This window comes from Myotis myotis, unplaced genomic scaffold, assembly GCF_014108235.1.
Source record: "Myotis myotis isolate mMyoMyo1 unplaced genomic scaffold, mMyoMyo1.p scaffold_m19_p_8, whole genome shotgun sequence".
NCBI classification, from domain to species: Eukaryota; Metazoa; Chordata; class Mammalia; order Chiroptera; family Vespertilionidae; genus Myotis; species Myotis myotis.
Window position 1 is genome coordinate 22,364,341 of NW_023416390.1, and position 12,421 is coordinate 22,376,761.

At 52.8% G+C, this 12,421-nt stretch overlaps 1 protein-coding gene across 1 annotated transcript in view; it reads right to left on the reverse strand.

Annotated features, from left to right (window-relative positions):
* Positions 1–246: 246 nt before the first annotated feature.
* The window catches only part of CFAP65 (cilia and flagella associated protein 65), a gene marked incomplete at its 5' end in the record, with an annotated part of 30,808 nt that continues 18,633 nt past the window's right edge, over positions 247–12,421 (reverse strand). The window contains 14 exons of the mRNA XM_036319587.1: positions 247–598; positions 1,911–2,042; positions 2,708–3,220; positions 3,760–3,888; positions 4,317–4,519; positions 4,712–4,756; positions 6,223–6,330; positions 6,484–6,597; positions 6,788–6,931; positions 8,096–8,254; positions 8,356–8,547; positions 10,967–11,077; positions 11,224–11,290; positions 11,614–11,790. Of these exons, the coding sequence (XP_036175480.1) occupies positions 247–598; positions 1,911–2,042; positions 2,708–3,220; positions 3,760–3,888; positions 4,317–4,519; positions 4,712–4,756; positions 6,223–6,330; positions 6,484–6,597; positions 6,788–6,931; positions 8,096–8,254; positions 8,356–8,547; positions 10,967–11,077; positions 11,224–11,290; positions 11,614–11,790 (2,446 nt within the window). The remainder of the gene's footprint in view (positions 599–1,910; positions 2,043–2,707; positions 3,221–3,759; positions 3,889–4,316; positions 4,520–4,711; positions 4,757–6,222; positions 6,331–6,483; positions 6,598–6,787; positions 6,932–8,095; positions 8,255–8,355; positions 8,548–10,966; positions 11,078–11,223; positions 11,291–11,613; positions 11,791–12,421) is intronic.

Sequence of the window (12,421 nt, forward strand, 5' to 3'; positions counted from 1 at the left end):
CCAACTTTCCCAGGAACCAGGATATGAAGACTCACGGGAGGCCAGACCATCATCCTCATTTTGCAAATGTGAAATCCCCACGAGAGGCCGAGAACGACTTGCCCAAGGCCACAGAAGTCGCTGGGACAGAGTCGGACCAGAAACTGGGTTTCTACCTCCGAAAGGCTCCTGTTCTGGGTCACAGCCCTCTATGCCATCCGTTGGAGCCTGCCCTGTGGCCTGGTTACCCCAGTAGAGCCCGGCAGCCTAGGGGTTTCGGGCCAGGGCAGGACAAGGCAAAGCGGGTGGGGCCGGATGGGAGCCGGATCTCGCCTGGAGCGGCGCACAGCCTCTCCGACCCGTGTGGCAGCGGCGGCGGCGGCAGGTGCCTGCGTGGCGGTGGGGCTGGGCCTCCGGGCGGATGCTGACAGGCCGCCCCTGCCTCACGCGAGCCGAACGAACAAAACGCTCAGGTCCGGTTTGTGCGAGGGGCTCGTCGCGGGGCGGGAGCGGAGGGCCCGGGGCCTGGCTGTGGCCCTTGGTGATCCGGTCCTGGTCTTCCGCGAGCGAGCGCAGCGCCGCACTGCACTCCGCCAGCCGCCGCCTCGCCTGCGCGCATCTGCGGCTGACACGTCGGCGGCCAGGGAGGCCACCGCAGGTGCGCACCTGGCCTGCCCCTCCCTTCCTGGCCACTCTCCACCCTCTCGGGCCGTTTGGCTAAGTCCCCAGCGCACACCTCGGAGCTTGTGCCAAAGCCCGGGCTCGGCGCCCTCTTATACGGCCTCTTCAGTCCCCGCCCCTAGACACACATACACACACGCACACTCACACCTGTCCGGGCCTCGTTTGCTCGGGGCAAATATTGACTCAGAGGAGGCGGAGCGCCCCAACCCCCTCCCCGCCCCGGCTGGGCTCCAGGGCCAGAGCTCCTCCAGGCCTTGGCGGCGGGGGGCGGGGGGCGGGGGGAGTGTTGGGGACCTGGGCGCCTCTGGAACAACACCAGATGTCACTTTCCACCCACTTGCCTCTAGCGGGGGGTGGGGAGAGAGGATGGGAGGAGCCGAAGAGCCGAAGAGCAAAGGACACAGGCTGCCCGGCGGAGGTGGGGAGCGGAGGTGGGCATCTCAGGGAAGGCGGGACCCTGGTCAGGGGCTCAGAGTTATGACGCGAGTCGCTGGTGGAGACTGTGGCCCTCTGTCTAATAGAGGCCTACACCGGCGCCCCAGTGTCTAGTAACTTGGTCCTCCTCGAAGCGCTTCGGTTTCCCTTTTCAGTCTATTAGCAGAGCCCCAGGAGCCCCGCAGCTGGCTAAGGGCGGAGTGGCCAGGCCTCGGAGAGGTCGCCTCGACCCGAGGCCACCTGCTGCACTGACCAGGCCTGGCGCTCAGTTTCTGTCCACCTGGCTACACTGTGTTTAAGGCCGGTCGGACCCCAACCAAAGCGCCCTCCCCTGGCTGACCAGATCCAGCGCCGAGCCTCGCTGTGGAGTGGAGAGGGCAGTCTCCCAGCCGGCCCCTAGGTCTCCGAAGAGCTGTGGCTCTCCACAGCCGCTCCCACCATCTGCCTCGTAGCAAACCCAGAGCGAGTTGCTCCCGCGTTGGGGAAATAAAAACAGATGTAGAAAGAAACAAATAAAAATTAAAAAGCTAGATGCTTTACTGGTGGGGCGGTGGAGAGGGGACCGGTTAGAACCTATCGAAGCAAATCGAAGGGGCTGGGCGCTGGCGCCCGCAGAGTGTCGGCAGGGAGCGGCGGCACCGGCCGAGGCACCGCTGTTTGGGGCGCCCCCTGCAGGTCTAGAGTCGGAATCCTGGAAGACAGAAAGCCCCAGGTAGGAGCGAGGGCGAGATTTGGGACCAAACCTGCCCGTCCCTACCACCCTTTACACCCCTCCGTTGCCGTCCACGCGGCGCTGGCCGGGGTGCCCCCACCTGCCGAGCGGCGGCAGAGCGATGACGCGCGGCCGCGAGGTGAGCACCACCTCCCCTCTGCTCGCCTCCACTAGGATGTTCTGGATTATGTTCTCCAGCAGCGCCTCCTGCAGGCTGGCGAAAGCCGGGAGCCTGCGGGGAACCAGAGAGTAGGTGTCAGCGCTGTCACCACCACAATCACATTCTCTGCTGGCCTCCTCGGTGCTGTACCGTGTGCCACGTGCTCTACCTGGATTCTCATTGACCTCCCCACCCTCCCAACACTAGGCGGCATCCTCGTTCCAAGTTTACCGGACACTTACAGAGCCCAAGTTGTCAAGTGTTACGTTGCTGGCACAGTAGTGTGATTCGAACCCAGGCAATTGTAGTCCGCATCTCTCGGCCACGTTTGGGGAAAGGCATCCAACAATGAGAATGTACAGAAGGGACTACATGGGGCCTAGGGAATCCCAACCCCAAAAGAAAGCAACCACGGAGCAGTCCCAGGGAAAGTGGTACAAGAGGAGGTGGAACTTCTCTCCTGGTTCTAGAAACCCGTTTAAGAGATCTTGAAGACTATAACTGCTCTCCTTGAAGTGGTATGATGGTGAATGTTAATAGGCAGGTCTTGGAGAAAAAATTAAAGCTCAGACTGCCGTTCTGCAAATACTCCCACCCAGGCCTTATTCTTCCAACCGTTGAACACTCAGTTGGAAGACATGTGCACAGGAGGCCACCCCAGTATACCACTGTCTTGCAGGAAGGATCCTTCTGCACACAGCCCTCCTCCAAACCCTCACCTGGGTCTGGCTGCTCACCTGCTGATGGCCATCTTCTCATCCTGCTCTCGCTCCTCCTTCATTATGATCTTCAGCTGCTGCTGCCACCACCATTTCAGGGACTCCTGGGACGAAGGCTGCTGTGTGGTTTCGGTCTCTGTCCAGGTCGACTTCTCTTCCTTCTCCTTCATCATCTCTTCATCCTCCACAGGCTTCTCTTTGCTGCTCTCTTCCTCCTCTTTCTTCTCTTTCTCCTCTTCTTCTTCCTCTTCTTCCTCTTCCTCTTCCTCCTCTTCCTCTTCCTCTTCCTCTTCTTCCTTCTCCTCTTCCCCATCTCCCTCCCCCAGCTCCCATTTGTCCTCCTCCTGCTCCTTGCCTTCCTTGTCGCCCAAGCTGCTGGAGGACAGAAACAGGCCTGGGCCTATGTGCAGGCTGCTGGACTGGGCCATGAACCTGGCTGACTGCTCACTCCAGAACTGGCAAAAGTAAGGAATCTGCTCCACTAGGCTTTGGTCCATGGCTTCATAGAAGGTCTTATCTTCCAGCAGGCCCCTGGATGGCAGGGAGGAAGAGAAGGTTCTCATTGAGAGGCCTTGTGGCCCCCTGTGAGGCTTTGGTTTCAGTGTTCCCCAAGTAGTGGTTCTCGCCTACTGTGTCCACAAACAGGAACTAAGTGGGGGAGGGAAGCCCTTGGTCCATTGCTGCTACCCCTATCCTTCTTTAGAGGAAGGTATCTCTGGACCCCATGGAGTCTTAGAGGTGAACATTATATGGTAGAGACAGAGCCAGGAAGTCTGAGTTACATACATGAGGGACAGGAACCCTGAGGAGAATGTGAACTGGCTCTAGACATCATCTACCAGCCATGGACAGGGGCAGAACTTGGGACCCAGCCTTGATGATCCCTCCATCCAGCTCTACTGGAGCTGTACCATCCTAGAGAGCCTGGGGCCATCAATGGAAGGATCTTGTGAGGAAATTTTATTTTTCAGGAAAGGAAGGGCTAGGACTTCAGCGGCTGTTGAGTGGACTCAGAATTGACTGAATGGGCTGGAGAAATGAGGGTTAGGGTCCACAGGGTGGACAGTCACCTGATGATGGTGGTGAGACAGTCAACCAAAAGCTGCTTCTTCTGCTTGGAGACAGGGGCCCACGTGTCAGTGGATTCTTTCTCAGAAGCCTCTGACTCCTCCCTGACACACGTCCTCTTTGGCAGCATCCTGGGGTGAGCCATGACATTGAGTGGCCTGGACAAGCCACCATGCAGGGACTGGGGGCACAAGCAGTGGTGGTGGCCTCCCAGTCAAGAGGACATAGTGCTACTGCATTTGGGGAACTAAACCCAACCCTCAGAGTTGATGCAGGACCTGGAGAGGCTCCCAGTTGGAAAGGAAGGAAGGCGGGATGGGGAAGCCTAGGTGGGGTCCCTAGAGGCCTCTGGCTCTTTGCCTCCTCTGCACGTGGGCGTTAGCAGTAATGGGGGCATCTTGGGCCCAACAATGCCATGTTAGCCCCAGTCTCCCCCCCCCCCCCCGCCACTGCACCTGTTCCAGCCCTCAGTAAGGGTTGGGTCTGGGCAGCCCCTGTTCTGGAGAGGGAGAAGGGTAGAAAGTAGAGGAAGGAGACCCCTCACTCCCTGAGAGTTCACCGGTACAAGAAGTGTCGGGGAAAGTCAGAGAAGAAGTTGTCCAGGAAGTAGTCGATGGCATGGGCGCGGGCAGTGAGGCCCAAGTAGAGCATGGCTGGCGAGGGTGGCTGGGGACATGGCCAGGACGTCTCCTCCTTTGGGATCCTAAGATTCCAGCTGGTGGGTGGGTCGAAAGACTGCTGTTTCTTGATGGGGGGCAGCGTCTTTGGGAAGAGGGAGGCAATGATGGCAGGGGCTTCAGGACTGTAATCCCATCACCAATGGTCTTTTGGGCCGTGCAGGGGTTTGACTCTACCCTTCTAGGAGGCTGGACCAGGGGTTGGAGGTATCTTTGAGAGCGAGCAAAGACCCTCTCAAGTTATCCAAGGAGATGGTCCTGGGGCTTATTGCTTTACCTTGTACCTCCTCACAGGCTCATAGGCTTCATAATACGCCCTTTTCTGTGAAAGCAAAGAGACCCCTGCTTAGGATACAAGAGGCCTAGAGGCCTGAAGCCAATGCCAGGACCTGCTGCCCTCTTGAACTTGCCCAAGTTCTAGAAACACCTTCTTCCAGAACCTTCCTTAGGAAAGTGCAACCTAAAGACAAGGAAAATCTAGTTATCCAACTGAAGTAAAGAGGAGGTGCCACCAAATATGTGTATGGTGCCCCGAAAGGCTTGTCTTTGTGCCCTAGAGCTTTGTGGTTTGGTGTGATAAGGAAACAGCCTCTCTTATTAAGAATTAATTCAGAAAAAAAGGTTTAATGCAGAAATCCCTTCTTCTGTGGCCTCAAGATATGATTTGCCTCCACGGTTGGATCAGAGCTTTATTTTTTTTAAAATATATTTTATTGATTTTTTACAGAGAGGAAGGGAGAGGGATAGAGAGTTAGAAACATCGATGAGAGAGAAACATCGATCAGCTGCCTCCTGAACACTCCCTACTGGGTATGTGCCCGCAACCAAGGTATATGCCCTTGACTGGAATCGAACCCAGGACCCTTGAGTCCACAGGCCGACATTCTATCCACTGAGCCAAACCAATTAGGGCGGGTCAGAGCTTTAGAGGGGAGCAGTCCCTCCTTGGAATCTATGTGGTGGACACAAAGGCGATCAAGGAACATGAATACTACCATGGGAAAGCTATGAGATTGGAGGAGGAACCAAGATACATTTTGTCTTATGTTTATCATTGGTCTCCCCCGACAAATGCTCATAGCATGTTTAATGAATGCTTACTGGGGGGGGGGCACTTTATATGTATTAACTCATTTGATCCCCCAAAGACCGCTCAAAGCAGATATTTTACTCACACTTAAAATATTTTGAAAACTTTCATTTTTAACCTTGGGAAATTTCAGACATATATAAATTTGTATACAAAGAATCTTCCATTACCCACCACCCAGCTTCAATCATTAGCAACTCACAGCCAATCTTGTCTCATCTCTACCCCACCTCTGAATTATCTTGACGCCAATCCCAGATGCCATATTACACCCCCCCCCCCCAGCCCCAGTTTACAGTTGAGGGAACTGAGAGGTTAAATAATTCGATCAAGATCACAGAGCTAGAAATTATCCAAACCGGGCAACCTGTTCCCAGAGTCTACACCTGAACCCACCGTGCTGCACTGTTCTCCATCAGAAGGTGAGCTCTACCTTGTTTCCTCTGGTCCCTAGTACCCAGCACTTCAAAGGCACCTGTTAAGTACTAGCTACATGAAGCAGGATGGTCAGCCAGCCTTCTGTATCCAAAGAGTCTCTTGAGGAGATATTATGATTAGTTTAATGAAAGAAATCTACTCTCTTAAGGCAGGCTGGCCAGTTTTGCATGTAAGACCCCCTCAGATCATTACTTCTGTCATCTCTGGTAAGGCCAATCAGAAATATCTATGGTGTTCAAGGCCCACTCTGCCCTCCTCACCTTCACTTTCCTATCTGTGATAGTGAACTCCACTTCCTGCCGCACCTTCTCGTCCTGCCACTCCTGCAGTTCCTTTTGGAACTCCTTCAGGAGGTCCTGCCGGTACACCTGTGGCACAGGACAAGGAAAGAGAAGACTAAGGTCTGGGCAGCTTGCTGTGGGCCCCCTGTCCTTCCAGGAGCTGGTTCACCCTGGGGATCTGGGATCTAATAGGGCTGGGAGCTGTGCTCTAACTCAGCTTCTTTCTGGGGCTGATCCTACCTTGCATACCAGGTCCATGCTGTAGAAACTGGCATGCACTGAGGCCTTCAGAGTTACCACAAATGGGATCGTTTCTTCCGGAGCCACCTTCCCTTTCATGGGGCTCACGGACACCTGTTGGTTTGGGGAAGGAGTCTCTAGAGCTTCACAGAGATGGAATGGGACAAGATGAGATGGTATGGGATGAAGTGGGATGGGATGTATGGATGGGAGGGAATAGGATAGGGTGGGATGAGATGGGACAAGGGGGTAGGTCTGGAACTCTGCTGGAGGTTCAGAATCTGTGGACACAAGCGGCTCTCACCTCCCCGAAGTCTAGAGGCTTCAGTTGCCAGGCAAAGACAATTGTCTCATTTTTGGAGCTGTTGTTAAGGAACAGCAGGCGGCTGCACTTGCTCTGCACAGGAATATTTCCCAGGGAGACGTGAGACTGGGACAGGAAGACATCCTATGGGTGGAGACAACACAACAGCAACTTTGGGATGTGAAAAAATAATAATCAGAGCAACCACTACCGATTACTGAGTGCTTTCAACAGTCCAGGTACCATGGTAAGCAATTTACATGCATTTGATCCTCCCAATAGCCCTATGATACAGGTTCTACTGCTATTCCCATTTTACAGATATGCTGCTAAGGTTCAGACAGCATAAATATTTTCTCCAAAGGTCTCTCACAGGTGAAGCTTGGGTAAACCTAGCTTTACTCTGAATCCTATGATTTTGACCATTAAAATGGGCTTGGAAAGGCTGAGAAATCAGAATTTGCTTAAAGAAGACAGAAATAAAGAAATTGTTTGAGGCCCTGAAGGATGGTTATAAATTAATGGGAGACCAGCTGTTGTTATTGTCACTGGGCACAGAACAGGAGCTGTGTTATAGGGGTGTCTGGGAAGACTTGAGGCCACATGAAAGGAACACTTTCTCTGTCCAGACTGAGTGCTTCCAGGGCTTGGACTTTGTCGGACTCTTCTCTGTGTCCCCATGGCCTCCAAAGTGCTTATCCTGCAGTAAGAGTCCAAAAGGGTAGTGGTGGAAGGGTGGACAGGCAGATAGATATAAGAGCGGGTAATGATTAGATGGTGCCTGGAAGGATGGATGGAGAACTGCATGGATGGATGGATACATGGATGAGTAAACTGGCATACAGGTCAGTGAGGAGATGGATAGATGGGTAGATGGATGAATGGGTCAGACCTCCCAACTGTGAGGAGTATGTGAACTAAAGGTAGTGTTAGTGGCTCTAGATATCTTTCAGCAAATCCATCTAGGTCCAGGGGTGGGCTGTTCTGTTTGAAAATACCTTAGAGCCCTAGGTATTATCTACCCCTTCTTTCTACGCCTTCTAGTAACCTCACCCTAATGCCCAGAGAAGAGGGTGGACTGGCTTGAGCAGGAACACCTGTGGTCACTAGGTGGCAGGGTAAGCCTCCCATGGAGCTGGTGCTGCCTCCTAAATCTGGAGGAAGTCTGGTTCCAGACTTCACATCTGTATCTCTCCATTCTCCACATCATACAATTTCCTTCCCAGCCTTCCTATTCCCATGCACTTGCCACCCTGGGCCCTCAGGCTCCTCCTAGCCCTCAGACCTCCCCAGCTCCCTTCCCCCTACCTGTCCAGGAGCCATCAGCCTTGAATGTGTGGAGCTGTTGTCCCATGAGGAGATATTGTGGAAAGGCGCTGTATCCCCCAAGGCATGGGGGTCATAGCCCACTCCCTGGAATTGGATTTTGGCCGAGTGCCATCCCAGGATGTGGATGGGCACCTCCACCTGGGAAGTTAGGAGGGTGGGGGAAAGGACTAGTCAGAGCAAGGCCTGCTGAGGAGGCCAATTTCAAGCCCCGTCCCATGTTAGCCCAGGCTGCTACGCACTGTGTAGGTCTTGGCCTCAATTGGTGAGAAGATCCACAAGATCTGAGCAGTGGTGCCTGGCTGGATCTCCCCTTCAGGGTTGAGGCAGCAGAAGATGGGGTGGTCAAAATTTTTTGCCTGAACGTGCAACAGGATGTCGGTCTGAACCTCATATGTCACAGGCACCGAGCCACCGTTGTACAGCTCATATATCTGCAGGGGGTGGAGATAAGGAAGCCTCCATACAGGCTCAGGGCTGCAATGCAGAGAGCCTGGGATTCTGTGTCCACTGCGGGAGGGCAGGTTGATCTCCATAAGTCACACTTACAGTCCCAGAGCTCCCCTAAGTACCTCTGATTTCCCTTCTGGCTTCATCATCCAAGAAGTATATAACTGTATTTGCAGGCTGTGATATTTTAAGATAATCTGTAATCTTCATTTTATTTGCTCTGAACTTACCTTTGTCAAGGTATAAGGGGACACCTAGCTCATATCCTTAGTATTGGCATTTAGGGAAATTGTCCAAGCAAGCACCATCCTGACTCTTCATCATTTTCCAGGCTCTGGTTCTAGTCACCTGTGCAACTGCCACTTTCCACATCTGCTATCAGAGGCCTTCCTGCTTAAAGGCAGACAAGGGAGAGCAGAAGGAAGGCATGCGGTCCCCCAGGACTAACTTCAAAGTTTGGGAATCACAGAACGTCCTGGAAGAAACCAGAGATCTTCTGGTCCAATCAGTCATTTTAGAGATGAGCAAACAGAAGCCAGAGAGAATTAAGTGTTCATCTGGACTGAGGCCCAGTCCTCTCATCTTGTTTAGCACCCACTCCTGAATATGCTGACTTTATTTCTCTAGCCTGGACCATCCTCTGAGCATCAGACCTGTACCAACTTCTACTGGATAACCCCTCTTGGTTGTCTCACAAGCATCTCAAATTTGGCCAAAACCAACCTCTTCACTCTAAAACCTGTTCCTCCCTGCAGTGTATCTCCTTTTAGTAAATGGCACTACATACTCCCAGTAGCTCAAACTAGGAGGCCAATGCACCCTCCCCCCACTTTCTCTCTCTCTCTTTAAAAAAAAAATTTTTTTTTACTGATTTCAGAGAGGTCGGGAGAGAGAGAGTGTCCACACTCACTTTCATCATTGAGAGAAACATCAATGATGAGAGAGAATTATTAATCAGCTCTTCCTGCCCACCCCACACTGGGGATTGAGCCTGCAACCTGGGCCTGGTCCCTGACTGGGAATTGAACTGTGACCTCCTGGTTCATAGGTTTGATACTCAGCCACTGAGCCACACCAGCCAGGCTCCCTCCCTTTTTCACTTCCCAGATCCAATCCCCAACAAGTCCCAATGATTCTACCTCCAAAATGTAAATTAAATCTGTTCACTTCTCTCTCTTTCCACTGCCCTCTTGCAAGTCCAGGCCATCATCTGTCATCATGAACGAAAGAGGAAGCTCGCCCATAGTTGTGGGGTTTGGTTGGAGGCACAACTGGGTCTGCTGGCTCCTTGTCTGAGGGCATTTTCCATTGTTTGCATTCAAGGCCACAGGAGAGTGGTCTGGTCGCTCTGAAAGCTCTCCTGGGGCACATGAGCCTTTGACTTCCTTTTTGAGATTCTGGACCTCTGCAAGCTTGGGCATGCCCAGCCTCAGGTGGGGCTTCTGGGAAGCCAGTGAAGTAGAGGGTGATGAAGGGAAGTGAACAGAGCTTGCTGCTGGTGACCCCATCTCAGGTTGTCATTTCTCTTCCTCTAGGCCAGGGGTTCTCAACCTGTGGGTCGCGACCCCTTTGGGGGTCAAACGACCCTTTTACAGGGGTCGCCTAAGACCATTGGAAAACACATATATAATTACATATTGTTTTTGTGATTAATCACTATGCTTTAATTATGTTCAATTTGTAACAATGAAATTGGGGGTCACCACAACATGAGGAACTGTATTAAAGGCATTAGGAAGGTTGAGAACCACTACTCTAGGCTAAATGGCCAGAGGCCCCTGCCCAGAAACACAAGGGCTTCTAAACAGTTGGAAATTTCAGAGCTATAAAATACTTAGGAAAATACTATGCCTCCCTCTTGGAGATTTTCAATGTATGTTTTCACAGCAAAGGAACCCGATTCCCTCCAATTAATAAAGAAAACCTTATAGCTTCGGGTGAATTCACGATGCAGAAAGATATCCCTCTCAAAGCAGTGATTTTTAAATGTGGCTGAGACCTATTAGTGAACAGGTCATGAAACCAATTTAGTGGGTTATGTCCAGCATTTTTTAAAAAAGTAACAGAATATAATAAAACAAACCATCAGAGCACTTTGCATGTATGTATTGATTTGTGATCTGGGGTGGGTTATCAGTGTGGTTTGAAGAATCCTGTGCTAGAGGAACAAATATAATAACCTTTCTTTTGAATGGGAATGAGGCCTGGCAGAGGGTTGGGCACTGGGCACCAGGAAGCTGAAGCCTCTTGCCTTGGGTCTCTCGGGGCCCAACCTGCAGGCCCACCTCTTAGAGTGAGGGCTTCTGGAAGGCAGTGTCTTTGTCACCCTGTCAAGAACTTTTGCAGATACACATAGATCAACAAGTAGGCCTCTTGGTGAGCAGGACAATGTAGACCACTGACCTGGCGCGGGGGCAGTGTGTCACCGATACGGACAGGGATGAACTGGTGGACGGTGGAGGTGAAGTGCACGTACTTCTGCTCCAGGTTCACTGTCACACCTATGAAATTTATCTGGAGATAGACAGATCATGAGTAGCATTCATCCCAGGGAGGAAGTAAAGCTCCCAGCAGAGAGATCCAGACCCCAGCTCCTTGGGGGTATAAGTCCCTCCTCCTCTCTTGGCTGTCCAATGACAGGATCAGGGCTGGGGCCTCACCAGGATCTCTCGGCCATGGGACACCTTGAAGAGCACTGGGAGGCGATCAGTGCTGATGAACAGGTGGCTGGAAGGGAGGGCACAAGTCCAGGATGAGTTAGGGAGCTTTGGTACCAGTGGGAGAACAAACGATCACAGCACACCAGTGGCTTTGAGTTGGCTTGCCCTGGGAGCATGTGGAAGCCCCCGAGTTGGGAAGGGACAAGAGGGGAATTAAACCTCCCCTGTAGGTGGGAAGGGAGAGTCCTCCCAGGGTGGTGGCTGCTCAGGGTACCCTGGAATCACACAGTGCAAGACCAGGATTCTCCAGGAGCCAGGGGAAAGGAGGGATCTTCAGGACTGGAAGTGCAGGGTGGGCAGTGCAGGGAGGGGGGCGGCAGGGAGAAGCACCTGTATTTGAGCTCCACCACCTGCTCCTGCCCAGGACTCAGGCTCCCAGTCTTGGGGCTGATAGAGAATATGCAATTGTCCTGCACACGCATGTGGTGCAGCTCGGTGCTGTCAAACTCTGTCTGCTCTGCCCATAGCTCCAGGTCGATCTGCAGGTCACTTGGAAAGAGAAAGGCCCTGGGAGGGGGTACAAAGCAGGAGGGGTGACGTCTCTTAGTCAGAATAGAGAGGCGGGAGCTCTGAGCCCCAGGAGGGAGGGGGGCAGCCTCCTCCATGCCTCCCTGCTTCGTCCCACCTGGCAAGCTGCCCCATGCATGGCTGGGCAAATGTGGCTGCTGTAGAATGTCATTGCACAAGGACTAAACAGGCATTGAAGGCTGGGCGGGCTCCCACTGTGGGTTTGGGGGCTCAAGGAGGTTGCCCATTAACCCTGGAGGGTTTTCTGTGACAAAACTCCATTTGAGGCTCCTGAGAATGCCAGCAGTACCAACCCGGGCCCCGAGAGGGACGGTGTCCAGCTTGGGCACAGGGCAGAGAACAGAGGTCCCAGCAGGACTTGCGTTCTGGAATCTGAAGAAAGATGGGCCTAGATTAATGCCTCTGAAATGCCTGGTGCTGTAGTAAAGTAGACACTGCACTTGCTGACAAAACAAGTGACAAAGGAGGCCAAGACCACAACCTGAGGTCTGGCACAGAGATGGCCCTAAACTGGCAGAGGCTATGAACAGGGAGAAGTCAGAGGGGAAAAGAAAATGGGCAACAAATCTGAAAAGGCTCAATGGGAGTTGGAAAAAGCAAATCAAAACTT